Raw genomic sequence first — 27,855 nt, forward strand, 5'->3', positions numbered from 1 at the left:
CTTAGTGAAAGTTGTAACTCTTTAATACCTTCCTTTCCTGATGAGTTTTCCTAGTGATGAAATTAGTAGGGGGATGATCACAATCCAAAAGCACATTACTACCTGTCTGGCTTTGTCTTTTTGCCTGGCTTATCTCTGCCAGGCCTGTCCCATCTCTCTTATCAAGTTCAGGCTAGAAGTGTTGAGGGTACTTACAGTCCAGGCTCACTTTAATTGGCATGGGAGCTTTGACCTATTTCATTTTCCCATCTGAATTGGTTCACCCCTTCTTAAGCAACATGGTGGCTTTTTTTCCCCCCAGGGATTTATCATATCACATTGGACTAAAGGTAGATATCTTATTACCTTAGCTTACTGTGGCTCAGAACTTCTGAGCTCAAGAGATCCTTTCATTTCAACCACTCCAGTAGAAGGGATTATTGATGTATACCCTATGGCCATTCAGCCAGTAAATATTAATTACTTGTCTACTATGTGCTAGACTAAGAGCTGAAGATAAAAATATGAAAGAAACAGTCTCTGCACTCAAGGAACTTAAAATATTTAACAGGGGAGGATAGTACTAAAAAAGAATATTAAAGGAATGGTGGCAAGATGGAGAAGTTCAAAGAAATACAAAAAGAGTTTAGCTGTGTGTAAATGAAGAATTGGTAGAACTGAGCCTTCTTATATTAATGGATGTTTTTGAGCTCATTCCTCTGCCCTTCAGTAAGGGGGACAAAAGGTACTGATAAAATATAGGTACAAAAGCAGATTTGATCCTTTAATATGAGATTTCCTAATTATGGAATTATTAAGTGATGAGTCCAAAGAAGTCCAAAAGGAGTATAGCTAGGTTCATTGAATATTTTGTGGTTGCCAATAGATTATTCAGACTGTTTTTCACTCTTATCACTTGTTTACTCATATATATCATTGATAATACAACTCATATCAGGTTATCATTGGGAATGTACTATTCCATTATCCTTTGGTGACTTGAAATTTTCATTCTTTTGAGAGCATATCATTTGATTACCACAGGAAAGACATGGGTATTTTTAAAAAACAAACAAACAAAAAACCAAAAACAAGCAAGGCAAACATTTTGTGTCACTGAGTTTCTTGGGATTACTAAAAAATGATGAATCGATAGTTTTCTTAAATACGATTCAGCCAATTCTAGTCATCTGTAGGTAAAGTTTAATCAGCTGAAATACCCGTTTCTTCTTTTATGTATAGCTAAGTGAATGGATTTATACTTCTTTTCCCAAAAACATACATTTTGGTGTGTAGGTATGTATGTACATATAGGTACATGTATATACACATATACAGATAGAATAGCTAATTATCTATCTGTTCAATTGTATATTTCAATTTGGAATAAATATGCACATTACAATTTATATTTTTATGGGTAGATTCGTACACTTTTTTTTTTTCCATGACAAATAGTTGGTCTGATTTTTTTTTTTTTTTTGGGCCATGGATTTCATTGATTATGACCTGTAATGTTCTGGGGCTCGATATAGTGATGACAATGTCATTCAAGTATAGTAATGTTTGAGAGAACCCTTCTGTCTTCACTGAATCTCTCTTTGATTTGCAATTTATTCAGGATTTCCTCTCTGTGTTTATACACACACACATATATATACATATATATACATATATATGTATATATACACACACAAATATATATATATATATATATATACATATATATGTATGTATTACACACACATATTATATAATATATATTATATATTAATACTAATGCCTTAGGTGAATTTATGTCCTCTGTTTTATGGGACTTGATTTTTGATACTCATTAGGATCATTGAAACCTTTTTCAATCTCTGGTCATATTTGTCAAAACACTCTTGTGTAATTTTAACTTGTGAAAGAGGATATAGCTTTGTTGGAAAGAAAACTTTTCAGATGGCATTTTTTATACTGAGTAAAAGTAATTATAAAACATAAATGTATTATTAGAAATTTAAGACTGAATCTTAATACAAATAGATTCCACTATCCTAGTAATTTTTATATTTTAGTTATTTTAATCAATTTATGAAGTATCAACCACTATTTTAATCATTTCCTCCAAGTCTTCCTTAGGCATTCTTTGACTATTTCATTTCTTATTTGCTTTTCCTCATATGCTCATGGTTAAGAAGACTCCATTTTTCTAATTAACCCCTTTTAAGGACTTGTTATTTCATAAAGATCTTCCCAGATTTTCTTAATTGTTTCCATTGCAAAATATATTCACTAAATTAGTATACCATACTTTAACAATTTCTGTATTGTTCCAAAAAACTGAAGGTAATTTTTTGAAATCTTGACAATAAGAGTAATAGGTTTTATATTTTCTCTACTTTTTCACTTTTTAAAAACTTTCAGATGTAGCTTGCCATGTGTTTACATTTATAGACTACTTATGAAAGCTTAGAGATGTGAAAGACATGAGTAGACAGTTGCTAATTTTTTTAATCTTAAAAATCAAAAGCAGACTTATTTTTCCCATTCTTTTGAAATCTCCCCCCCCCCCCACTTTTCTGTGTCTTGAAATAATTGATTAATAGATATTTAATATTATTTTGGTCACAGTTCACAGATCTTCACTTTGTTTTGTTGTAGGTCAAAGAGTTCTTCCTGACATAGTTTTTAGCAAAAACTAATATTATTTGCTGCAGTGAAGAAGAGTGCAATAGTGTGTAAATACTGAACTTGGAATCAGACTTGGTATCAAATTCTGATTCTAATGTTTACTAAAACTTGCTTTCCTCTTTTGTGAAATTGGGATAACACATGCAATTACTCATTTTATAGGACTATTATAAGGCTTAAGTGAAATAATCAAACTACATAGTGTGAATTTGAAGCATTATATAAATGTCCACTATTTGAATGTGTCTTGTAGTTTTTAATCTTAAAAATGCTGCTGCTGCTGCCAGATCTTTTAAAGAAAAAGAAAGAATTGATTCAGAGCACATTAAAAGCCTAGCACAGAGGTATATCAATAATCAATAAATATTTATTAAACAACTATGTGTCAAGCATTGTGCTATTAGCTGATGATAGAGAAATGGAAAAAAAAAAAAAAAAGACACTGCCTATTCTCAAGGACCTTACAATCTACTGGACTGGTACACAAAGGAAGGTAAAAGGGAGGAGAGATAGGTACTCGATATAGGGGCATGGTGAAGTCAGAAAAAATTCCAGAGTAGTATACGCTAGGTAAGAAATAAGATATCCGAACTGAACTCTTCTCCTTTAATGGAAGTTTTAGAGTTCATGACTCCATCCTCTAATTAATGGGGACCAAGGGATAGTGATAAATGGAGTGTCCAGGCTATTAGGGTATTGGCAGGATGATGAGGTTTTCCCAGTAATGACTTTTCCTGGGGGCATGGTGGAGAAGTCGGGGGAAGCCCCCAGAGTAGTGTAGTGATGTGAGAAATGATATTGTACTATTATAATAATAAAAAAGGAGATTTCAATTATCCAGACATGTGGTTGCATTCATTTGACCATTGATAATTCATTATTATGGTTCTCTTTCCACATTATTTTCAACATTTTATAATTTTAATCTTTATATGTCATCCTAGCCTATCTAATGATATAAGATAAAACATAATTGTTTAATTAATTAATTGGAGTTTTTGATAGCTTGCATTTCTTCTTTTGAAAGCTTAAAAATCAGTCTTTATACTATTTAACAATTAGGATCTTGTTCTTATATATTTGTATTAGTTCCCCTATATTTCTTTGATATTAGGTCTCTAGTAAAAAAATATTTAATGCATAAGTTAGTTCTAGCTGAATTGACTTTGTTCGTTCAAAAGCTTTTCAATTATATAATAGTGAAAAATGTCTATTTTATCTTACGTGATTATTTCTATCCCAAGTTAAGAATTCTCCTTGCCACAAGCATACAAAGTACTTCTTTTCATCTTTTTTATTATATGATCATTTACATTTGTTATATTTAGGTCATGTGTTCATTTTTACTTTATTATGGTATGTGGGATAAAGTGTTGGTCTAAATCTAATTTCTGCCAAAATTTTTTTCCTACTTATCCAGCAGTTTTTGGAGAACTTAGTCTAATAACCTGGTGCTATTGTGTTTATTGAATATTAGACTACTGGTTGATTATTTATGGATTTTGCTTCTTAGTGTATCCTAGTGATAGTGATAATGATAATGACAGGAAACGTTTGTTTCTTTTTATCAATAATCAGATGGGTTTGATCAGTACTACTTTGCAGTCTAGTCTAAGGTCTGGTAATCAGAGATTGGTTCATTCTTCATTTTTTTTTTTTTTCAAGATTCTTGAACTATTTTTTTTCTTCCTCTTGAATACTGTTTGTCTATTTCTACCAAGTAACACTAGAATTTGATGTGACCCTAAATTCATTAGATTCATATATCCATTGCATATCTCTCTAACTTGGCTACTTTTATTTCGACAATGACCATTTTGTAGGTTTGTTCATGTAAATTCTGATTGTTTCATGATAAGTTGCTTTTGGAAGGACATTTGATAAACTTGAGAGGAAGGAGCTGGATCATGAAGGTTTTTGAATATCTTGGATGAAGATCAGTTGAAGGAACTAGATATGTGTAGCCTGAAGAAGAAAAGGCTCAGGGGCAATAAGCTATTTATATCTAAGTATTTGAAAGCCTGTCATGTGAAAGAGGGATTAGATTTGGTTAGAAATAGGAACAATGGCTAGAAATTGTAAAAAGGCAGAGATTTAAGCTCAATATCAGGAAAAATTTCCCTAAATAATTAGAGCTACACATTATTGAATGAAGCTCTATTAAGAGTCTGAGGTCTTCCCCCCTTGGATATACTCAAATGGAGGCTGAATGCTCACTTGTGGGGTATATAGTAGCAGGAATTTTTTTTAAATTAATGGATTAGGTGACTGCTGAGGTGCTATCCAACTCCTAAAATTTGTGATTTGTCAGTGTCTGTAAAGATTGCTTTGGAAACACTGGCAGATGTGTTATTTCAAGTCTATTAGTTATTCTCCTTTCTGCTTCATCTACAGATGTCCAAGAAGGATCTGGCTTAGATGAGTCAAATGCAGCCTTTCTGCAATTGATTTCTCTCTTCACCCATCTTGTGAGGTGATATTGCTCATCTTCCGTGAAGTTTTGCCAGTGAGTTTTTTATTCTAAACTGGCGTTACATTTGGCTGCTATGTCTCCTGGATTGGCAAGAAGATTTGGTTTGTTAGCTTAGTTGATTTCTAGATTCTTTCAATTTTTTTTTTTCATAAAACTTTAAGATATGGGGATGATAACTTTTTTTTTTTTTTTCTATTTTTTTTTTTTTTTAACCCAATAGTCTTGACTGTAAATAGATCTGGGTTGGAGCTATTTGTGTTTTTTCATCTTTATCCACTCTTTTAATTTCAATCAATAAACATTTATTAAGTACCTACTATGTTATGCATTGTGCTAGTCACTAGGGATATAAAGAGTCAAAAAAGTATTCCCTATCTTCAATGAATTTACAATTTGATGGGATTGTAATTCAACTTTTTGGATTTTTTTTTTTTACTTAAATCAATTTTTGATCTGACTATAGGAAGATAGCTGATTCTTAAGTGACTTTCATATTAGTGTCCAGTTATTTCTTGCTTTTTCTGATGTAGATTCTCCTTTTGTTATTCTTTTTATTATACCATACCACACCACATTCTACCCTGTTCTTGAAAAAAAAAATCTATTTATGATACATAACTATGAGGTTTTTGAGTAGACTACAAACTCTGTTTTTGATCTAGTGTTGTATTTTTCAAATATTGTTTTCTCTATTCTCCACTCCACATTTGCATTGCAGATACAGAGTATTGAGGTGTATATAATTCAATTTGGGGGTTTGTGCCCATTTCTTCCTATAATTTTTCAATCTGGTAGTTTGTAAGAGTTATTAGCCTATCAGTTATGAGAAGGAAAAGTACTTTAGTCAGAGGACATTGATTCAAATTCTGCCTCTCATTTTTACTGCCTGTATGACCTTTGGAAGGGAGGGAGGAAATAAACATATTTCCCAGGCACAGCTATGGCAAGTTGCTTAATCTCCATGAGCCTCATTTTCCTTCTTGTAAATGAGGGGATTGCTGTAGATGATTTTTGAGATCCCTTCCTATTCTAGCTGTATGATGCTGTTTTTATAGTGTTCCGTTTCCTTGCTTTCCTTGGGGTATTAAAGTGCCAACTTTCCTTATTCACCTTTCTTAGGAGTATTTGAAAGCTTTTAGCTAGCCATTTAACTGCAACTTCTTAAAATATTTTTTGCTTTCACTTATTATGAGACAGTATGGGAGTGGTTAATTATTTAGTTCTTCCTGAAGGCTTTGAGTGATGCTACATCAATGGTACAAATAGCTAAATAGATACTTGTAGCAGGTCTTGAGAATTGTTACTCTCAGCATCTTCTTCCTTCTTATTTGCCACTCTGGAAGGAGGGAGAAAGTTGCAACTGGATTGAAAACAATTGACATAATTTCTTTTATGGCCTTCACCAGCATTTTCATGAATAAGCTTCCAGTTTGTAAGCCTCTCCCATAATTCTACCATATACCTCTTTTTTCCTACTAACCTACTTGTGGAAAAGAGCTGGACGATGTTAAAGTCTTAGGAAGGAAGATCCTGTAGTTTTTCATTGCCTCTAGAATAAGATATAGACTCCTTTGTTCGGTATTTAAAGTCCTTTACAATCTGTCTCCACTTCTTTCAGAAATGATTTACATTATTTTATCCACTCTTTCTTGAATTTTACATTCCAGCTAGATTGATCCAACAACTGCTCCCCATGTATGACATTTAGCTATCCGGTCTTTGTACAAGTTGCCCCCAGTGTTTAGAGTGAGCTTTCTCCTTACCTCCACCTTTTAGAATATTAAATTTCCTTTAGAACTTGGTGCCTTCTCTACCAGGCCTCTCCTTACTTTCAAATTTACTTTTTGATTTTCGTGTTTACTTTCTTCATATTTTGTATTGCTTTATCTGTAAACAGTAGACAGTGTAGTTCTGTGGAAAGATCACTGACTTGAGCCAGAGGAACTGAGATTCAATCAATCATTTAGTTAGCCAACTGGCATTTATTCCTGTCCAGCTTCTTGTTTACTATTTTATTATGACCTTGGACAAGTCACATTAATGTACACTGGCCTTGGTTTCCTCATCTTTAAAATGAGAAGGTGGGACCAGATAGGCTCTGAGATCCTTTTCTCTTTTATGTCTAAAATATTTTGTTTTTTCCTGTAGAGTTTCTAAATCTCCTAAGGGGAGTGTTTCCCTCTTTTAAGTACCTAGGACACAGAGGAAGGAAGCTAAACAAATAGTTGCTGAATAAATGGATATACCTCTAATCTTATTATCAGAGAGGCAAAAGAACTAGGGGAAAGCTCTTATCATGGAAGCTATGGGAGATGTTTAAAGATCAAGAAATTGTCAACAGGATCAATTGCTGCAGATATGGCTAAGAGGGCCAGCTACTCCCTTATAGTCATTTATATACTTTTCTTTTCTCCTTCACTAGACTGAGCTCTCTGAGAGCAGCCTGATAAGCCTGTCTTACTCATCTCTGTAGCTCAGCCTCTCCTTCACATCCTGTCAGGGAGCTTAGTGCAACTGAAATGGAAGAGTGGTTTTAAGTTGACAAGGAAGTATGGTTTTGTTAGTGATGCATAAATAAAATAGATGTCTTGATAACTTTTGACAGGTCACAAGACATTGGTAACAGCAATCAGTAAAATGATTACTTTCTGAAGAATAAGGAAAAATGCAGGAAAAAGCTGTTTTGGTCATATACTTTTTCATTTATCTTGAAAAATCATATTCATAGTATAGCTTCTTAAATCTTAGAGTGATATATATGTGTATACATATATATATATACATATATATGTATACACACACACACACACACACATATATATATATCCCTTACTTATCCTTTATATAATAGTGACAAATAAGACACAAAGTAACCTGGCAGACCTTTTCAGAAAGAAAATTCAACATAAAGCAATATCCATTTAGCTCTTTACCTCTGTAACTACATTGCATAGTATGAGAAAAATGATTTCTTGGGTTCTCAAGAAAGGGTTAATCATGTTATACATGTTTTATATGCTGTTTACTTACATGGTATATGTAATTGCTTAGGGATGCTGGTGTTAGCATTGTGATGTGACAGATTTCAGGAATTCTAGCATTAGTTTTTATTGATTCTTAATAAACATTAATACTCAAATAAAATGGTTAAAATATGAAAAAAATTGTTTGACTTTCACTTATCTCAAATTCAAGATCATTGTATTCTCAAGCTATTTTAGAAAACTAGAGCTAGTATATTTAAATGGAAAAACAATCTGGATTGCGGGAGACTATTAATTGTAGAGAATTTTTTTTCTTTTTTAAAGTAATATTATTTTGAGAACATACAGTAACTGAAATTAAGGGATCCTTAGGGGAAATAATTTCAGTGGTTATAATTTGTAATTAGGATAAAAATGGCTATTTTAAGCAAAAACCACAATTAACCTGATTTCACTTACCTGCAATTAGGGAATGGCACAGTTTGATTAATTGAATTTGAGTAATTCTCTAAGGAAAAATCATTTGTTGAATATTTTTTTGTTGACAGTCTTGCTAAAATACATAGAGTTAGCATTATAAGCTTCATTAATTGCTATTGTAGGTATTAAGGAAGAAGTGTTAAGGACATATAGGAGACTTGATTGGATATATTGGGGATATTACACTGATAGGTACTTTCCCTTCGAGTTGTTTATTTGGCTAACATAAGAAAATAAATGACAAATGGAATATAGAATCAAGGCTTGGATTTTAGAGTGAAAGAATAACAAGAATGGGAATGGAATTATCCCACTGTGGCGTAAAGTACCTACTCCACACAGAGTTAGAAGATTGCTTTCTCCTTGGGAATATTTATCTGGTTTGGGGGAGTATTCTATTTATAGAACTGTTGGAAAAATATTTTTAGCTAATTGGAAGTGAAAATTAAGTTTTTTTTCCCTATTTATATAGACATTGCCCTTTGCATGCTGTTATTTAGAGAAAAGACAATGTAAGCATATTAAATACTGAATTTTTTTCATTTTAAGGTTGTACACATCTTCTAAAGCATGCAATCTGCCAGAAAATTCAATGAGCCCACTTCAGTGGTGTCGACGGGTCCTGGATAATCCAACACCTGAGATGGAAGCTGCAAAACGTTCACTTTGCTTCAGATTGGAGCAAGGTAAGTCTGGACCTATTTGTTCGTATTTTTAATAACTATAATTAACAATTGTTGCCTTGTTTGATTTAAATTTTGTATTTTTATATTATAATACACATGTAATTCTTGAATTACATTTACCATTTGTATATTTATGCAGTAAGGGTTTTTCAATATGACTTTGTGACTCTTTATAGTTGTTTGTCAAGAACTGCTTTTTGTGGGACAGCTAGGTAGTATAGTGGTTAGAGCACCAGCCTTGAAGTCAGGAGGACCGGAGTTCAAATCTGGCCTCAGACACTTAAAACCTCCTATCTGTAGGACCCTGGGCAAGTCACTTAATCCCAATTGCCTCTGAGGGGAAAAAATAATTTCTTTTTGTTACTCTTAATTAGTGGTCCTCAAACTTTTTAAATAGGGGGCTAGTTCACTGTCCCTCAGACTGTTGGAGGGCCGGACTATAGTAAAAACAAAAGCTCACACTCTGTCTCTGCCCCTCAGCCCATTTGTCATAACCTGGCAGGCCGCATAAATGTTCTAAGCAGGCCACATCTGACCCGCAGGCCGTAGTTTGAGAACTCCTGCTCTTAATGATAGTGACAAATAACAAATTCTTGTAATAATTTTCTATACCTCTTTTCTACTCTGGTATTATAAAAATTTTAGTAAATAAATGTTTGTCAGTTGAAGTTTGGTAAACCTTTTCAGAAAGAAAATTCCAACATAACTATTGAAAGCAATACTCCTTCAGCCTTTTGCCTCATGCCTTCTGTTTCTGTAACTATATTACCTAATATGAGAAAGTTGGTTTCTTGAGATTTCAAGAAAAGGTTAATCCTATTATTCATGTGGTCAAGTTCTAAGGTACCAGTCATAATATCCTTTTGTTATACATCTTTCGTTGTATCTGGAGGACTAGTCCTGATCTTCAATTTTTGATGTGTTTCTGAGGCATTATTTGGAGCAGTCCTTCAAAAATGCTAAGGGATCTTTTCTATTCTCATATGTCCAGCAAATCCTAGGGTTTCATTCTTAAATTCTTCCAATTGGTAATCATTATAATATCTCTTTTTTTACTTATGTTCTTTTCTTTCCTCCTGCTAACTCTTTGGTTTTACTTCAAAGATTTTACTAATGATTTTTTTTTTTTAATTTGGATTTATCTAGTATTTTCATCATAGTAGAAAAATGAGCTAAAGAAAAGGAAAAGAGGCTAGAGATTCAAAAGCTGACAATCTTCTATGTAAATGTAGGAACCAGGTATTAATCTTCTTTAGTGTTCCCCTTTCTCCTTTCCCTGAATATGTCCTGTTCATGATCTTTCTTAGAATGAGCCACTCAAAGCTTTTCTGAATCAGTTGTGAGTTTGAGCTCTCTCTCTCTCTCTTTCTTCTATCTCCTGGAGATGGGTTCATTTTAGTAAGGGTAAGGAACTTCAGCTTCTTTTAGAATTTGTTTCTTAGTCTGAACCCTAGGTATGTAAGGATTTGGGGAAGGCAATTCTTTATCTTGTCCCCAGGTTCCTCCCATGGACTTAAGGCCATGTTGACTTTGCAATGCCTTTCTTCAGCTTTCTGGCAATTTTGATGAGTGATCCTGGTTTACCCTTTATCTATTTTTTTGTTTCTTTTTAAAAGCAAATATTTAAGACATATTTTTTCTTTCTTACATTTTATTATTTCCCAATCACTTGATACAACTTGAAAAATCTCTAACATTCATTTTCAAATTGTTTCTGGAACCAACCATCTCTTTAAGTTCATACTGCCTATAAACCACTTTAAAATACTTTCCATCAATTAAGTTATGCAATGTCATCATCTTAGAAAGAACTTTCATGTCCCTTCCATCACCCTTTCCTCCCAGCCCAAACTTTATTCCAAGCTCTTAATCACTATTCAGATTAGATCAAGTCTCCCAAAGACCACTTTAACACATTTGGTCCCTCTCTTGGTCCATTTTACTGTGTCCTTTGGAATTCCCTCTCTGTTATCAGCTTTTTATTTTCAAAATATATACATGGATAATTTTTAATATTCACCTCTATAAAACTATGTGTTCTAATTTTTCCTTCCCTTCCCTCCACCCCCTGTTCCAGGCAAGTGATTCAGTATATGTTAAATATGTGCAATTTCGCTATACATTTTTACACAAATATTATACTGCACAAGAAAAATCAGATCAAAAAGGAAAAAAAATGAGAAAGGAAACAAAATGCAAGCAAACACAACAAAAAGAGTGAAAATGCTATTTTGTGGTACACATTCAGTTCCTACTGTTCTCTCTCTGGGTGCAGATGGCTCTCCTCATCACAAGACTATTGGAACTAGTCTGAATCCTCTCATTGGTGATGAGAGCCATGTGGGAATACTTCACTTCTTATAGGTCTTGAGTTTAAAAACCATGGCTTTTGTCACTCCTTACAAATTCACAAGATCAGAGGGGAAAGTTTGACATGCTCCTGGTTTTTTCTACTGCTTCTAGAGCATTTCTCTACTATCCATCCTTAATAATCTTCCCTCCAAAAATCTATGCAGTTCATTTTTACTACCTATCATGATACAGCAGAAAGAGGAGTGAATTGGGGTTAGAGGACATGGATTCACTTTCTCTGTTACTTACTATAAACATTATCATGACAAATTATTTCCTCTCCCTGGACTTTAGTATTCTCATCTGTGAAATGAGGGGAATTGGGCTGAGTTGTCTGTTTCCTTATTTTCAGTTCTATTTTATATTCTTTTATTTAGACACTCAGTAGCCAAATTCAATGACCAATGAAACTCTCTTCAGATTTGTTTTCGGTACCCACTTATTTATTTATTTATTTATTTATCTATTTATCTATTTATTTATTTATTTTTATTTTTGCTCTTCAATGTTAAAAACTTCTCTAGGTTTATTATCACTGACCTGGACTATTGTCTTTTAGAAATAGGTTCCTTGAAGTCTTCTTCGTGCTTTCTCTTGCTTTTCTTTCTTTTCTTTATGCATGGATCTAGCTATGTCACTTTTTATTGGGAACTCTATTTTGACCCTTTTCCCTAAAACTTCTTTGTCAGATTTAAGGCCCTCCAGAACTTAAACTCTTGTCTTTCCAGTCATATTTAAGATTGCTCCCTCTCATATATTCTTGGTTGCAACTAAACAGAACTGTTCCCATCCCCTTTTTATTCCCTATTTTGTCCTTCTTATACTTTTGTTAGTAACATTTCTTATGACTAGAATAAATTCTTTTCTTTCCTTGAGCCTGCTTTTTGTTGAATTTCTGAAATTTGTAAAAGCCCAACTCAAATGTCATCTCTTCTCATTAGGTTATCCAATCTCCTTTAATCATTAATGCCTTTATCTCCGTTAGAATGCACAATTCTTTTTCTTCTTATGTACACATCATGCTTCATGTTAGTGTATATGCCACATCCTCCCATTATATTGTAAGTTACATGAATATAATAGTTATAAACAGTAGGCACTTCATATATTGTTATATATAATTCTGTGACATTATTTGTTTCAAAATAAGACCTTACATAAAACAGCTATTCAAAAATGAAATCCTACAACATATCTACCTTTAGGATAAGATAAAAATATGTTGCATTTTCAAAACGTTAAAAAGTTAAATGTAAATCATTTAATATAAACTTGTGTTTGGTATCATAGATTGGTATTATAGAATCTTTATTTCATTAACAAAAGGCAAAAAAGTTAATATTGTAAACAGAATAAATAGCATAAAAGTCATGTGATATTTGAAAAGGGATTTTTAAAATAGTTTACACTTTAAACATTTCCATGTGAATCTATTTCCTTAAAAATGGTTCTGTTACAAGAACCACTTTTTTTTGAAAGTAAGATAAATGCTGAAGTTCATGCTTTAATTTAACTCCCACTATAACTTTTGTGCAGGGGGAATAAATATTTCTCGCTTCAGCGTTCTATTAGGGAACAATAATACCAGAACAGAACACAGTTGTTTGACTGCAAGTAACTAGTTGTACTCTTTGGACAGGAAGGCTTAAAGTAAGTGTGTCTGTAAGCAGAAGTCAATAAATCTCAGGTGTTCCTTGTGTTACATTTACAATAGTATAGAAAATTGAGTCCAGGATAAGAGATTGAGGAAAGGACTACTTATACCAAACAAGGAAAACATTAAGAGTGTTATGTTTAAAAAAAAAAAAAAATTGAAGTTCATCTCTTTTCTCCATATTGAAAACAAGGAATATATTAGGGAGTGTTCAAAGATGTTTGTGTGTAAGTGGAGGTGTTTGGGAGTGTGTATGTATTCTTATGTTCTCTTCTAAGAGTCTTATTTCTAATTGAATTAAAGATTAGGGACTTTCCAAGTTGAGAGGGAGAGAGTGAACATGTGCAATAGCCTGAAAACAGAAAAAGAGATATCCCATTTTCCCCACATGTATCTGTGGACAATCAAAGGAACACATAAACAATACCTGATTGATCATTGTGAGGCTACTTTTCAGATGAGACATATGGGTTGCCTAAGATCTAAAATTATGAGAGCTCCTTGCATCAATCTTTGGATCTGACTGGATTTCTGGTCACCACTACCTAAGTCTTTGGTTAAGAGTCCCTAAGCAGAAGGTAGGGATACTCCAGCTTCCTAGCCATGCAAGATTAGAGTCAAACTGCAATAAGGCTTTCTCTCAGTTCCCACAAATGAAGTATTTTCTCACACGATAGAAGCTTCACTAGACTCATAATTGAATAGAACTAAGGTAGCTCCAGGATTGATTCCACAAACTGGACCTACTATAGTTCATTCAGTTCCTGCAACTAGCCATTTGTTATCCTAATTCCCCCAATTACCTCATGCTTTTTATTATCCCAATTTTTAGGATGAGGAAACTAAGTCAGAGATATGTTAAGTGGCTTTTCTGGGGTCACATGGTTAGAAAAAGTAGTTGAGGAAAGATTTGAACTTGGGTCTTCATGATTTCAAGTTCATTGGTTTAGATACTATGCCACTTGATCTTTTCCATATGACCTAATGATGTCATATCTTGACTCTTAGGTCATGGTTCTTACTGTAATGTAATATTTTCTTTGTCAAACATTTGTATATATAAAGTTACACGTTATATTTATAATAAGACATATAAGTAGATATGTTATATTATATGCTGTAATATATTTTATATGTATGAAGTTAATGACAGTTATTATAAATTTATAATAATGCAACACATTGTTTAACAATAAACAACAAATTCAGACTGCCTTCCTGAACTTTTCTTTCCTTGCTCTTTCTCACAGTATCTATTTAATAGTTATTCAATTCTAAAATATCTGCCTCTGATTTTGCTCATCTTTCTCTAGATTCAGTAACTGTAGTCTCAGATTTTGTTATGGTGGAGATCATACTATAATTCTATAACTTCCCATAGCAAAATGGAAATCTTTATAAGGTAAATTTGTAAAAAACGTTTGTGTCTTCAATCCTAAATATCCAACAAGTATCCAGCAAAGTCAATTTATATCACTGATATGAAATTAAGAAATATAAGTACTTAGACATTACTTGAATATCTGACCATTACAAGCATCCTGTGTATGGTTCAATTAATAAATTATTTGGTATAGTGGTATAGCTTATTACAGCTGAGTATTCTTACTAGATGAATCAAAACAGGTCATATTTTAATGTGCTGGGTAGTATTTTTTTTTTTTTTTTTTTTTGACTGTGACAATGCACATTTAGGTCGTATTTCTCTAGTGATCATCTGTCCCTCCTGGGACCTTGTCCCAACTAAATGAGGACAACTTTCACCCTTTACTTTGAGGCTTTTCTGAAATCTTTATACATAATGCTGAGTTACTCTCTTGTCTAATTTAATTTGACTGAAGTATTGCCCTTTAATCCTAACCAATGAAAGGAGGCAATTCATATCCACTCAAAATGCTGAATATATGGCCTTCAATAAGTTTTAAGATGGCTATTTAGTTTTTAAAAGCTATAGCAATTCAGCCAAGAAGAAGTTAAGAAGCTTATCAAGCATCTGTCTCCTGGAGCACAGCCAGGCCTTCTCTTACACAGCCTAAGATGCTGTCTCCTTCAGCTCAGATTTCTAGGCATTAGTTACTTTGCCATTTTCTAAATAGTTCATTTTAGGAAACTTTCATAAAAATTCTCTATCCTTTGAGAAGCACAACCCAGAGAAATCCCAGATATATTGCTAGTTGTTACTTTCTGGCATGCAATTTTAATTTTAGATTTGGGGTGGGGGTGGGTGGTAGGTGGAAGGCTGTGGGGCTCTGTGAAATCCCTACTGTCCATTATATAAATTTCTTAGCTTTAGAGATTAAAGTAACACTGGATGAAATGGACAGGACTATGTTCTCAAGGGATTGGATTAGGTTGGTTGTCCCTAATGTCTGTATCTTTATCATTGAAGGCTTTTGTGAATATAACCACCCTCACACATACCTACACCTGTATATGAATACATACATACATATATATATATATACACATATATACATATCTTTATATGTGTATATATATGTTATTTATATATATGTATGTATGTGTGTATATACATATATCTAGTTCATGATTTTTTTTCTTATTAGTATTTATTGTAGTTCTCTATTTTGTTTTACTTCTTTTCTCTGTTGAGGGAGGTATTTCTTAAGAAAACCTGAATTTACTTATACATTAGTTATTTTGAAATATTACTTGCTCAGATGCCTATGGAAATAATTTGTTGGGAACTGTCCCCAGTTTTTTCTTCAATAAGAAATTTTTCTTAATTTGGTTTAGAGTTTAGGCCTTTTTGGAAGGTGTGCTCTCAATTGAAATATTGAGTTTGTATCTTTCAATCTTTTTAATAACCTTCAATTCAGTTTAACAAACAACTTCCAAGTTTCTGTAGCAAGATATCATGGATACAATTATGGGAACAGAATAGTTTCTACACTTATGAAATACATAGTATTTGTATACCACAAAGAAAATTGAAGAGAGAGAGAGATTAATGATTGCATGAATGGGGAGGAAGGAACATTGGAGAATAATTCAGTAGAGAGATAATATTTGAGCTGAGTCTTGGAGGACAAAGATTCTGAGAACTAAAGTTGAAAAGGGAGTACATTCCAGGCAGTAGGGCTGGGGGAGGGAAGCTTTATACAAAGGTGAGAGGTAAGTGATAGAGAGAATATTGTTTAGTGAGGAGCTAATAGTCTGGCTTATCTAGAATGTGGCTTATGAAACAATAATAGAAAAGTAGAGCTAGATTAAGTGCCAGATAAGGAACTTATCTTTTATCTTATAGGCAATGAAAGCTACTGAATGTCCTGGTCAGATTTATTTTATTTTATTTTATTTTATTTGTCCCTTGCTGAGGCAATTGGGGTTAAGTGATTTGCCCAGGGTCACACAGCTAGGAAGTGTTAAATGTCTGAGATCAAATTTAAACTTGGGTCCTCCTGACTTTAGGGCTGCGCCACCTAGCTGCCCCCAGATTTATTCTTAAAGAAGATTATTTTGGCAGTTATGTGGAAGGAATGGAATAGAAAGGACTGTGAGCATGGAGGCCACTTAGATTGTTATAGTTGTCCAGACAAAGAGATGATATAGACTGAAATATAGTGGTAACCATATGAATGAAAAGAAGCACATAGATTTGAGAGAGTATGGAGGCAAGATTATTTGAGGCATTACAATTGATATGTAGGAGGAGAGGGAAACAGACCGCATCAAGAATTTTCAAGAGTTTGGGTTCTTGGCACCAGTAAGAAGGTGGCTTTTCTCCAGAATTCAGAAAAAAGTAATTATATATTAGATATATTATATATTGGATATAGTGCAAATATTATATATTTCAGAAAAAGAATAATTATATATTGGATATAGAAAAATTACAGCTATATTCATGAGGTAAAGAAAAATATGCTGATCAAGTTAGAATCCATATAAATTAATATCAGAGACTGCTAATCCTTAGTGCTTACTTGACATTCTTCCCTTACCTGCCTTCACAATCCCTGCATGTAAGAATAAATGGATGCTGTGAAACTGTGCTTTAGTTTCATATTGGAATTTTCTCCTTGTTATGAAAACTTTGTGTGTATAACTCATCCTGTACTCACACTACCTTGAGGCAACAAGAGGGTAAGAGGAGAGTTGGGAAGGGAAGCATGCTGAATCCTCCCTGGGGCTGTTTCTAGACTAGGGGTTTCATGAGATATCTGCAGAAAATCTGCCCAGAATATGTTCCTGATCTTCCTCCCAAACTGCAAGAAGTAGTAGTGAGCAATTTAGCCTAGCAATAAAAGGGAAGAAGGGATTCAAATGAATACCAGGGCAAGAAACTGAGCCAGTATATGCGATTATACTGGACTTGAAGGGAAGAGGACTGAAACTCACTTGAATGAGGGAAAGTATATGTGAAGGGGAGAGGGAAAGAAAGAGAGGGAGAGTGCGTGTGTGTGTGTGTGTGTGTGTGTGTGTGTGTATCTCCTCCCCCTGAGGTTACCAAGGACAGAAATCTAACCCAGTGAACACTAAATCTCAGTCTACAAGGAGGCTTAGGAAACTTTATAGTCCAGGGAAGGAGTAAAAAAAAACAAAAAAAAAAAAAAAAAAAAAACCGGAGAATGTAGAGGGAGGGGAAATGTTGAAATAGAGATTTTAGTAGGAAGAGAAGTCAACAGAAACTCTGTGTACAAACAGATAAATCAAAAGGAGGATCCTAGAAAGTAGAAGGAAAGGGGAATACTAATACTAATACTAATAGGATGAAGGAAAATTAAATAATTTTAATAAGATAAGTAAGTTTTGATAAAATTTTATGGGATTCCAAGAGAGCAGGGGAAATATACAAGAAATTCTAGAATGATTGGAAAAAATACCTGTAGGGGAAAAAAAAAGAAATGACTATCAGAATTTATAGCTCCCAGTATAAAAATGGGGCAACTATGTAATTCAGTGAATAGAGTCCCAGACTTAGAGTCAGGAAGACTTATCTTGTTGAGTTCAAATCTGGCCTCAGGTACTTCCTAGCTCTATGATCCTAGGACAGTCGCTTAATCTTATTTGCCTTGGTTTCTTCATCTGTAAGATGGGCTGGGGAATGAAATGGCAAGTTATTCCAGTATCTTTGCTAAGAAGATCCCAAATGGGGTCACAAGATTTGGATATGTCTGAAAAATGATTGAGTAACACAGAAGGTTTAAAAACCTAGAACATAGAAAAAAAAATTGAATCTATATTGGAGGGTCTTTTTAAAGAAGCCAAAAAAAGAATCAATTTAGAATATAAAAATAAGTAGAAAAAATCGACAGAAAAGAAGCAAAAAGCAAGTATTAAAAGAGCATGTATATTTTTGTTATAAGTAATAACTATAACAATATAAATTGCAGACCAATAACTAAGAACTAGATTATGTGAAATTATAATGCACAAACTTGGTACCAAAGAGATATGAAAGACACACTCTCTCTACTATTTCATTGCCTGATTAGTTGGGGAGGAGGATGGGAAGAATAACATGGATTTGGAACTCTGAATGTGTCAGATTTTTAATGTTAAGTTTTGCTGGGTTTTTTTTTTTTTCCTTCTTATTTTTATACCCTTTAGGGAGGCTTGGAGGAGGGGAGAATATTATGGGAAATAATAAATGGTACAGAACAAAAACACATTTTAAATGATTTTTAAGTTAGAAGCCTACACATATTGTACCTTCAGAAGAAATAAGCAAGTGTAGAAGATTAAGTTTAATGGGGAGTCTTGGTACTTCTGCCTGGTTGTGATAGGAGATGGAAGGAAGGCTTTCTTGAATTTGCTTGACCCAAGAATACTGAGATCTTGAACAGCATGAACTAGTACATTTTAAATACATACTAGAACCTGAAAGTTACAATGTTCTTGTCAGCAGTTACAGATAATGTGGGGAAGCAGTAACATGCTGAAGGGCATGAAGATAGTGAATTATTGTAACATAATGACTGCTTCCTAGAGAAAGTATTTCTAGAATGGATAGTTATACTTTGGGATGAGTTTAATAGCAAAGAAAACTTTACTGGATAACTTGGCCAATGTCTCATGTTCATCTGCAGTTGGATAAATCTGGAAACATTTTTTTACCCAATTCTTTCATATTTACTGTATGATTCCATGCATTCCATGTCAATATTTTTCAAATTCTGAAGACGGTCAAAGTGATGGTTGTTTAAAGTATAACTGAATTCATATAATTCATGTTTTCAAAAGTGAAGAAGACTTTGATCTGTTCAGTCTCAAAATTATATATTTATAACATTTGATAACAGAACATTGAAAAATATAAAATAGTATTGAAAAGCCTTTCCTGAATACAGTTGAAATTTTAAAATATGCAATTTAGGGGATATAGGCAATTTTGTTTTATGTTGTGTTTAATGGATTTTCTAACCTATCAGTTCATAATAATTTAACTTTGGAGATAAGATGTAATGAGTGTTATCATCCCAAAATTTTCACATGGGGCTCAGGGAGGATGGGTTGAGAAGTGGAAAGGTCCTAGTTTCTCTTTATAAGTCACCTCCCCTCCTTCCCCCCTCTCCCAATGAGGCAATATGGTAAAGGTTTTCTACTAAGGCAATTTTCTGTGAATTGTCTTCTCTGATTATTCATTCCATCTCTATGTTAAGTAAAGATGCTTCCACATGATGAAAAAGACAGTATGAAAAACATAGAGATTATGGTTTAGTCATATCTGGCCTCTCAGTTTACCTTGTGTACACCTCTATTTCTTTGAGAAGATACTGTGCATAGGAGCACTAATTTTGGAGTAAAAATTATAAATGTGGAATTGGAAGGGACTATGAAGATCATTTAATTCAACTTCTTACTCTTACAGATAAAGAAATTAAGGTCAAGGATTTCCCTGAAAGACTTAATTAAAGTAGCACAGTAAATGCTGGAAGTGGGATTTGAATTCAGGTTCTCTAAGTATACAGCATTATGTATTTCCCAGTAGTGTACTACTTTTAGATTTCTTTGAAATTCTCCATCTTGCATTTTTCCATCCTCAGGAAACTCATCTTTGAGGAAATATCATTGTCCTATATGATGGAATCTGCCTAGAACTCATATTTCATCAGTACCCTCTGCTGCTTTGATTGTACTATCTGATTGGAGGATGTGGTAGTTGGCTCTAGGACCTCTGTTTAAAGATGGGGCTCAGCACAGTTTTTCTTCTCCTTTTCCCTTCAGCTACATAATATTTTTGGAATTCTTTGGATTTCTTCATCATGCTCTTCCCCCCCCCCCCCACTTTTGTCTTCTTAGTGTGTGCTATTTTTCCCTATTGGATCCTAAGTTCTTTGAAGGCAGGGACTGCTTTTGTTTTTATATATTTTTTGTATTCCCAGTACCTAATCTAGTACTTGATGGTAGGTTCTTAATATTTATTGACTGACCTACTGACTAACTGTATTCACTACTTTTGTTTTTCTTGATTTAACAAGCTTCTGTCTGAATTCTCATCCTACTGAAAAATCTTTTTGTTGTTGTAACTTTTAATAAAACAAAAACCAATAGTTCCTTCATTCTAACTCTAATTCTAACCTCACTTGCAAGAAGATTTTCCCAGATCAGAAAATTTAAATTCATTCTTACTTATGTAGTTTGTATATTTTCTCATTATTTTCCAGCTACATCAGAAGGCCTGCTAAGTGGGGTGCATTTCATCATATAAGTCTCAGTGCTTACCAACTGATAATAGTTCCCTTAATAACCTCCTCTATTAGGTCTGAGTTCCTTTTTCTACATTTTCTACCTTAATTCCCTCAAAAATGATCCCAATAACCCTTATTTTCCATCATTTCCCTTAACCGAAAATTTTCTGGTTCGATCAGATGAGACCCTTTGTGTATATTCAGTCCCCTTTCCTTTCTTCATGCCTTTTTTCAGTTTCAATGCCTAAATCACACTCCAGCTTTTTCAAATTGTTTTCACCAACTCTGATTTCATTTATGTCAGGAATTTCAATCATGAAAAGACACTTTTACTCATGCCATATGGTTCAGCAACTCTTCTTTAACTTATAGATTTAGGTGCCTGGGTTTGTGAGAGGTTAGCATTTTCACTCTTTTTGTTGTTGTTTGCTTGCATTTTATTTTGCTTCTCTCTCTCTCTCTTTTTTTTCCCTTGTGTGACACAATATGTATGTATAATACCTATGCATAAATATGTATTCATATATTGGATTTAACATATATTTCCACCATGTTTCATATATTGGACTGTTTGCCATCTAGGGGAGGGTTGGGGGAAAGGGGGGAAAATGAAGTTCACACATATGTTTTGGGGGGCAAAAAAGTGATATGGTCATGATCACACAGTAGTTTGTGTTAGAGTATAAGACTGATCCTATAGGTATCATACTACCTCTCAATTAAATCTTATCTATTCTCCAGTTCTTCATATGAAGTCTACCCTTGTGTTCCAGCCACATTAGTCAACTCTTTCTGAAATATTGTAATACTTCATAGTATGAGAAACTTGACTGAAAATTTTTGTGGTGAATCAAGAGTTAGGATTTATGGCACAAGCATAGGACCATAGATTTAAAGTTGTAAGGGTCATTGGAACTATTTAGTTCAAGCACATATATAATTTGCAGTGCTAGAATTTCATCTTGGCTTTTCTGACTAAATTTTATTAAATATCCCAGTAATCATGTCTAAACATCATGATTTTTGCTAATAATTTAGCACTTGATTATATTCTATTTTGTTTTCTATGCTTTAGTATTTCATATGGTCTGTAACCCTGAACTCAAAACTATATCAGACTGAATTTATTCTTAAATATCTTTATCAAAATAGATTCCAGATCTTACGTCAACAATCAATTTTAATGTTGTATAGTTTATTCCTTTAGAAATCTCAGTTTAAACCAATTACCGTGTTGTCTGTCCTTAAAATATCTGTTTGACATTTGAACAACTTGGTGTGTGTGTGTGTGTTTGTATGAGTGTATTTTTTCTTATGAGCTAAATAGCTGATTTTTACTTAGACCTTATTTTCTAAATTTCTAAATGTTTTCTCTCTTCTCAAAAATTAGCACTTTATGTCTAGGAATACATAAAATGTGTTTTCTTTGTTCAGTATGCTACTATTTGTTATTAAAAAATCTTTGTTAAATGACCAAACCTCTCTGCCCAGGTTACAAAATGAATTTATAACTTAATGTATTCTTCATGGGGAGACCTTTCCTGTGCATGTTACAGAACAAAAGCTTATGAAGTTATTATAATGATAGTTATTATCAACATGAATCTGCATGCCCTTTACTAGTAAAACAAAATGACAAATTGCTGTGAAAATAGTTTCTTTTTCTGGTTTCCCAAATAAAAAGAGAACAGATAAAGAAGTGGTAGAACATATGGTATTCCTGAGTAGGAGATCTTTATCATATTAGGGATGAGATGATACTGATGATAAATAAGAGTGTGGGTGATAGATGAGGAAGTTTACTAGGGATGATGTTCTAGAGAGTTTTGCCTCAGCAGGGAGGACTACCTCTTCACATGAGACAGAGGTTATATCATAAAAAAGTATAAAGTGGTGGTACTACATCTCATGAAGAGGCAAAGGTAACCTATTATATCTGAGAGAAAGAAAGGAGGGAGATGAACATAGCGTGTATCAATAGACATATTCGATTTATGGTGAAACTTCTTCCACTTCATTGAAAAGTGAGGAAGGAGTAAGCTAAGGAAGGGAATACAGAATTTCGAGGAAAAGGGATAAAATAAGGGGAGGATCTTTAAGGTGGGGGAGGGATCCTAAAAAGGGAGGGCTGTGAAAAGCGAGACAGAGGTAAAATGGTGGAAAGAATCCGAATGATGTGAGATGAGGAGGAGGGGAGAAAGGGTGCTCTTGAAGAATGGTCTCATTTCCCCCCCCCCCAAGTAAAATATGAGGCAAAGTTCCCAGCTGAAAGGGTAGAGGAGAAAGAACAAAGAAGGTTTTGAGAAGGAATGAAAAGGTTCTCTAGGTTTTTTTTTTTTTTTTAGCTAGTTCAGATGCACATTGGATGTACAGATTGTTTTGATGGGGATCTCAGCCAGTGTCTCAAAGGAAAGGAATAGTCTAGAGAGAACTATAGAGAGAAGAGGCTACATCTAACCAACTGCTTTCCTTTGGTTACAGAACCAACTTGTGGGGAAAAAATTTTATTTCCCTTTATAATTGATACAACCATTAACCCCATGGCACAGTAGAAGAACTTTTGGATTTTTTCAAGAAAAACTCATTTACAGTATTCTCTGCCATTGTTAGCTATGGGGCTATTACACCTTATCTTTCTGTGCCTTAGCTTCCTTATCTGTAAAAGATAGGAGGTTGAATTTACTGTCTTAAGGTTCCTTCTATATCAAAAGCTATGGTTCATAGGAGCAAAACTACAAAATACTTTCCACACAAATACAGTCAGATCTAAGCAATTGGAAAAAATATTAAGTGCTCCTAGATAGGTCAAGCGAATATAATAAAGAAGACAATACTACCTAAACTAATCTATTTATTTAGTGCTATACCAATCAGACTCCCAAAAAACTATCTTAATAACCTAGAAAAAATGATAACAAAATTCATCTGGAAAACAAAAGGTCAAGACTTTCAAGGGAACTAATGACAAAAAAAAAAAAAAAAAAAAAAAAAAATTCAACTGAAGGTGGCCTAGCTGTACCAGATCTAAAACTATATTATAAAGCAGCGATCACCAAAACCATTTGGTATTGGCCAAGAAATAGACTAGTTAGTTGATCAGGGGTTAGGTTCACAGGACAATATGTATATTATAATAATCTAGTGTTTGACAAACCCAAAGACCCCAGCTTTTGGGATAGAATTCACTGTTTGACAAAAACTGCTGGGAAAATTGGAAATTAGTATGGCAGAAACTAGGTATTGACCCACATTTAACATCATACATCAAGATAAGGACAAAATGGGTTTATGATATAGGCATAAAGAATGAGATTATAAATAAGTTCGAAGAACATAGGATAGTTTACCTCTCAAATCTGTGGAGGAGGAAGAAATTTGTGACCAAAGAAGAACTAGGGAGCATTATTGATCACAAAATAGAAAATTTTGATTATATCGAGTTAAAAAAGGTTTTTGTACAAACAAAACTAATGCAGACAAGATTAGAATGGAAACAATAAACTGAGAAAGCATTTTTACAGTTAAAAATTCTGATAAAGGCCTCATCTCCAAAATATATAGAGAATTGACTCTAATTTTATAAGAAATCAAGCCATTCTCCATTTGATAAATGGTCAAATGATATGAATAGACATTTTTCAGATGAAGAAATTGAAAAACTATTTCTAGCCATATGGAAAAAATGCTTCAAATCATTATTGATCAGAGAAATGTAAATTAAGACAACTCTGAGATACTCCTACACACCTGTCAGATTGGCTAAGATAATGATGAATGTTGAAGGGGATGTGGGAAAACTGGGACACTGATACATTTTTGGTGGAATTGTGAATGCATCCAACCATTCTGGAGAGCAATTTGGAACTTTGCTCACAAAGTAATCAAACTGTGTATACCCTTTGATCTAGCAGTGTTATTACTGGGCTTATAGCCCAAAGAAATACTAAAGAAGAGACAGGGACCCATATGTGCAAAAAATGTTTGTGGCAGCCCTTTTTGTAGTGGCTAGAAACTGGAAATTGAATGGATGCCCATCAGTTGGAGAATGGCTGAATAAATTATGGCATATAAATGTTATGGAATATTATTGTTCTGTAAGAAATGACCAGCAGGATGATTTCAGAAAAGTCTGGAGAGACTTATCTGAACTTATGCTAAGTGAAATGAGCAGAACCATGAGATCATTATATACTTCAACAATACTACATGATGATCAATTCTGAAGGTTGTGGCTCTCTTCAAAAATGAGATGAATCAAATGAGCTCCATTTGTTCAGTAATGAAGAGAAACAGCTATACCCAGTGAAAGAACTATGGGAAAAGAGTGTGGGTCACAATATAGCATTTCCATGACTTCTGTTATTGTCCCCTTGCATTTTTGTTTTCCTTCTCAGATTATTTTTACCTCATTTTAAATCTGATTTTTCTTGTGCAGCAAGATAACTGTATAAATATGTATACATATATTGCATTTAACATATACTTTAACATAAAAAAGCTATAATTCTAAGATTCTCTTATCTTTTGTTTGAAATAGGGAGATATGTAGAATACCCATTAACTGTGGAAAACATTTAGTCAACTAATAAAGATGGATTTGTGGAATCACTGGTATAGTTTAGAAGACAAAAATAGACAATTGACTTTAATATATCCACTTGTCAAAGTGTGTGTGTGTGTGTGTTTCCTTATGATGCTGACACATTTATATAGGTTTGCTCTGCCCTGATATCTAGGGAGCTCCTCATTAAGAATTTTTTTCTAGGAAGCAATAAATTGGGAGAAAATTCTTACATTCAAGGGCTCTGATAAAGGACTCATTTTTAAAATATATAGAGAATTGACTCAAATCTATAAGAATTCAAGCTATTCTCCAATTGATACATAGTCAAAGGATATGAACAGACAATTTTCAAATGAAGAAATTAAAACCATTTCTAGTCATATAAAAAGGTACTCTAAATCACTATTCACCAGAGAAATGCAAATTGAGACAACTTTGAGGTAGTACTATATACTTCTCATATGGCTAAGATGACAGGAAAAGATCATGATGAATGTTGGAGGGGGTGTGGGAAAACTGAGACATGAATACATTTAGTGAAGTTGTGAACTGACTCGACCATTCTGGAGAGCAGTTTGGAACTGTGCCCAAAAGGCTGTTAAACCATGCATACCATTTGATTCAGCAGTGTCTCTACTGGGCTTGTATCCCAAAGAGATCATAAAAGAAGGAAAGGGTCCCATATGTGCAAAAAATGTTTGTGGTAGCCCTTTTTGTAGTGGCAAGAAACTGGAAACTATTCTCCATTAGTTGGAGAATAGCTGAATAAGTTATGATATATGAATGTTATGGGAATATTATTGTTCTGTAAGAAATGATCAGCAGGATGATTTCAGAGAGGCCTGGAGAGATCTACGTAAACTGATGCTAAGTGAAGGGAGCAGAACCAGTAGATCACTATACAAGGCAATTATATGATCAATTCTGATGGATATTGCAACAGGCCATAGTGATGAAGAGAGCCATTTGCACTTAGAGAGAGGATTGTGAGAAGTGAGTGTGAATCACAAAACAGTACTTTTCACTCTTCATTTGCATTTTTTTTCTCATTTTTTTTTCCTTTTTGATCAGACTTTTCTTGTGCAGCATGATAATTGTGGAAATATGTATAGAAGAATTGCACGTGTTTAACATATATTGGATTACTTATTGTCTAAGGAAGAAGGGGTAAAGGAGAGGGAATTTGGAACACAAGGTTTTGCAAAGATGGATGTTGAAAATTATCTATGCATATATTATCAAAATAAAAAATTAATAATAAAAAGAGAAATTTTTTTTTAACCAATCAGCAATTTGGTTTAAATGACCAAATTAGGAAAAAATTAGTGAGAAGTTAAGGGACTAGTCTATCATCATCAATAGGTTAGAGGTCAGCTTTGAATGAAAGTTTTTCTATCTATCTATTATTATTATTATTACATTATTATTAATATTGTGCCTTAATGTTTAAAAAATGCTGCCTTCACAAAGCTTTAAGTATAATTCATATATTAATTTAATGCATCAGAAGATCCTGGTTAATGTTTTGACTCTGCCATTAACTATGTGATTTAGAGTGAATAAGACAATTAACCTCTTCCTCATTTGTAAAATGGCTATGACAATAATACTGTTTTTTACTTACATAGCAAGATTGGAGGATAAATGAGCTTCTGTATTAGAAAAATACTTTGTAACTGCATACTGGTATGTCTCTATGAATTGTGTTGTTTATAAAGACTACATTTAAAGTATTGGCTGCAGAATTATAGGAAAACAACTTACAGTTTCAGAAATTTCTCATATCTTTTGTGAGAACTCATGGAAAGACCAATGCAGTCTTTTTGGTTCTCAATCTAATAGAAATCTAATTCTAGCAAAACATTGAGAGGGAAGAAAAGAATGGAAAAAATTACATGATAATTTTGTTATATATTTGAAAAGAATAGCAAGTTGTGTATAATAAAAACGAGAAAGAGAAAGGGAAGAACAACACATTAAGTTTGGTAGTGCATGTATCACCTGGCTTTGTTTAGTTGTATGCCAGGCTTACTTTTGAGATCTTACCCTCTATTGACAATGTAAGGTAATGAAAAAAACAAGCCAGTGCAGCTCTAAAAGTCTCTTCTTTTCATTTTTAAAGTTTGATTTCATTTAATGTGTTCAATTTAGGGAGTATTGCCACATCCTGTAGATTTGATGGATTTAGGGAGGAACAACCTTAAAAACAGAAAAAATTCTCCAGAGCACTCTGTATTTAGTCATAAGTGAGGGAACATTATTAAAACCACCAAGAAGAATTAGAAAGTGTTCTTTCTGCACAGCCTCACATTTTGGACCATAGAGTTTATAGAAATAAGCCCTGAATATAAA

General features: G+C 33.4%; 1 protein-coding gene across 3 annotated transcripts in view; it reads left to right on the plus strand.

The window, feature by feature from the left end:
• The window catches only part of SLAIN1 (SLAIN motif family member 1), a 79,741-nt gene that overhangs the window by 13,434 nt on the left and 38,452 nt on the right, over positions 1-27,855 (plus strand). For all 3 annotated transcript variants that reach the window (XM_074299315.1, XM_074299314.1, XM_074299313.1), the window contains exon 2: positions 9,142-9,278. In XM_074299315.1, coding sequence (XP_074155416.1) covers positions 9,185-9,278 — 94 coding nt within the window. In that variant the 5' untranslated portion in view covers positions 9,142-9,184. The remainder of the gene's footprint in view (positions 1-9,141; positions 9,279-27,855) is intronic.

The sequence above is a fragment of the Sminthopsis crassicaudata genome, chromosome 3, assembly GCF_048593235.1.
Source record: "Sminthopsis crassicaudata isolate SCR6 chromosome 3, ASM4859323v1, whole genome shotgun sequence".
Lineage (NCBI taxonomy): Eukaryota > Metazoa > Chordata > Mammalia > Dasyuromorphia > Dasyuridae > Sminthopsis > Sminthopsis crassicaudata.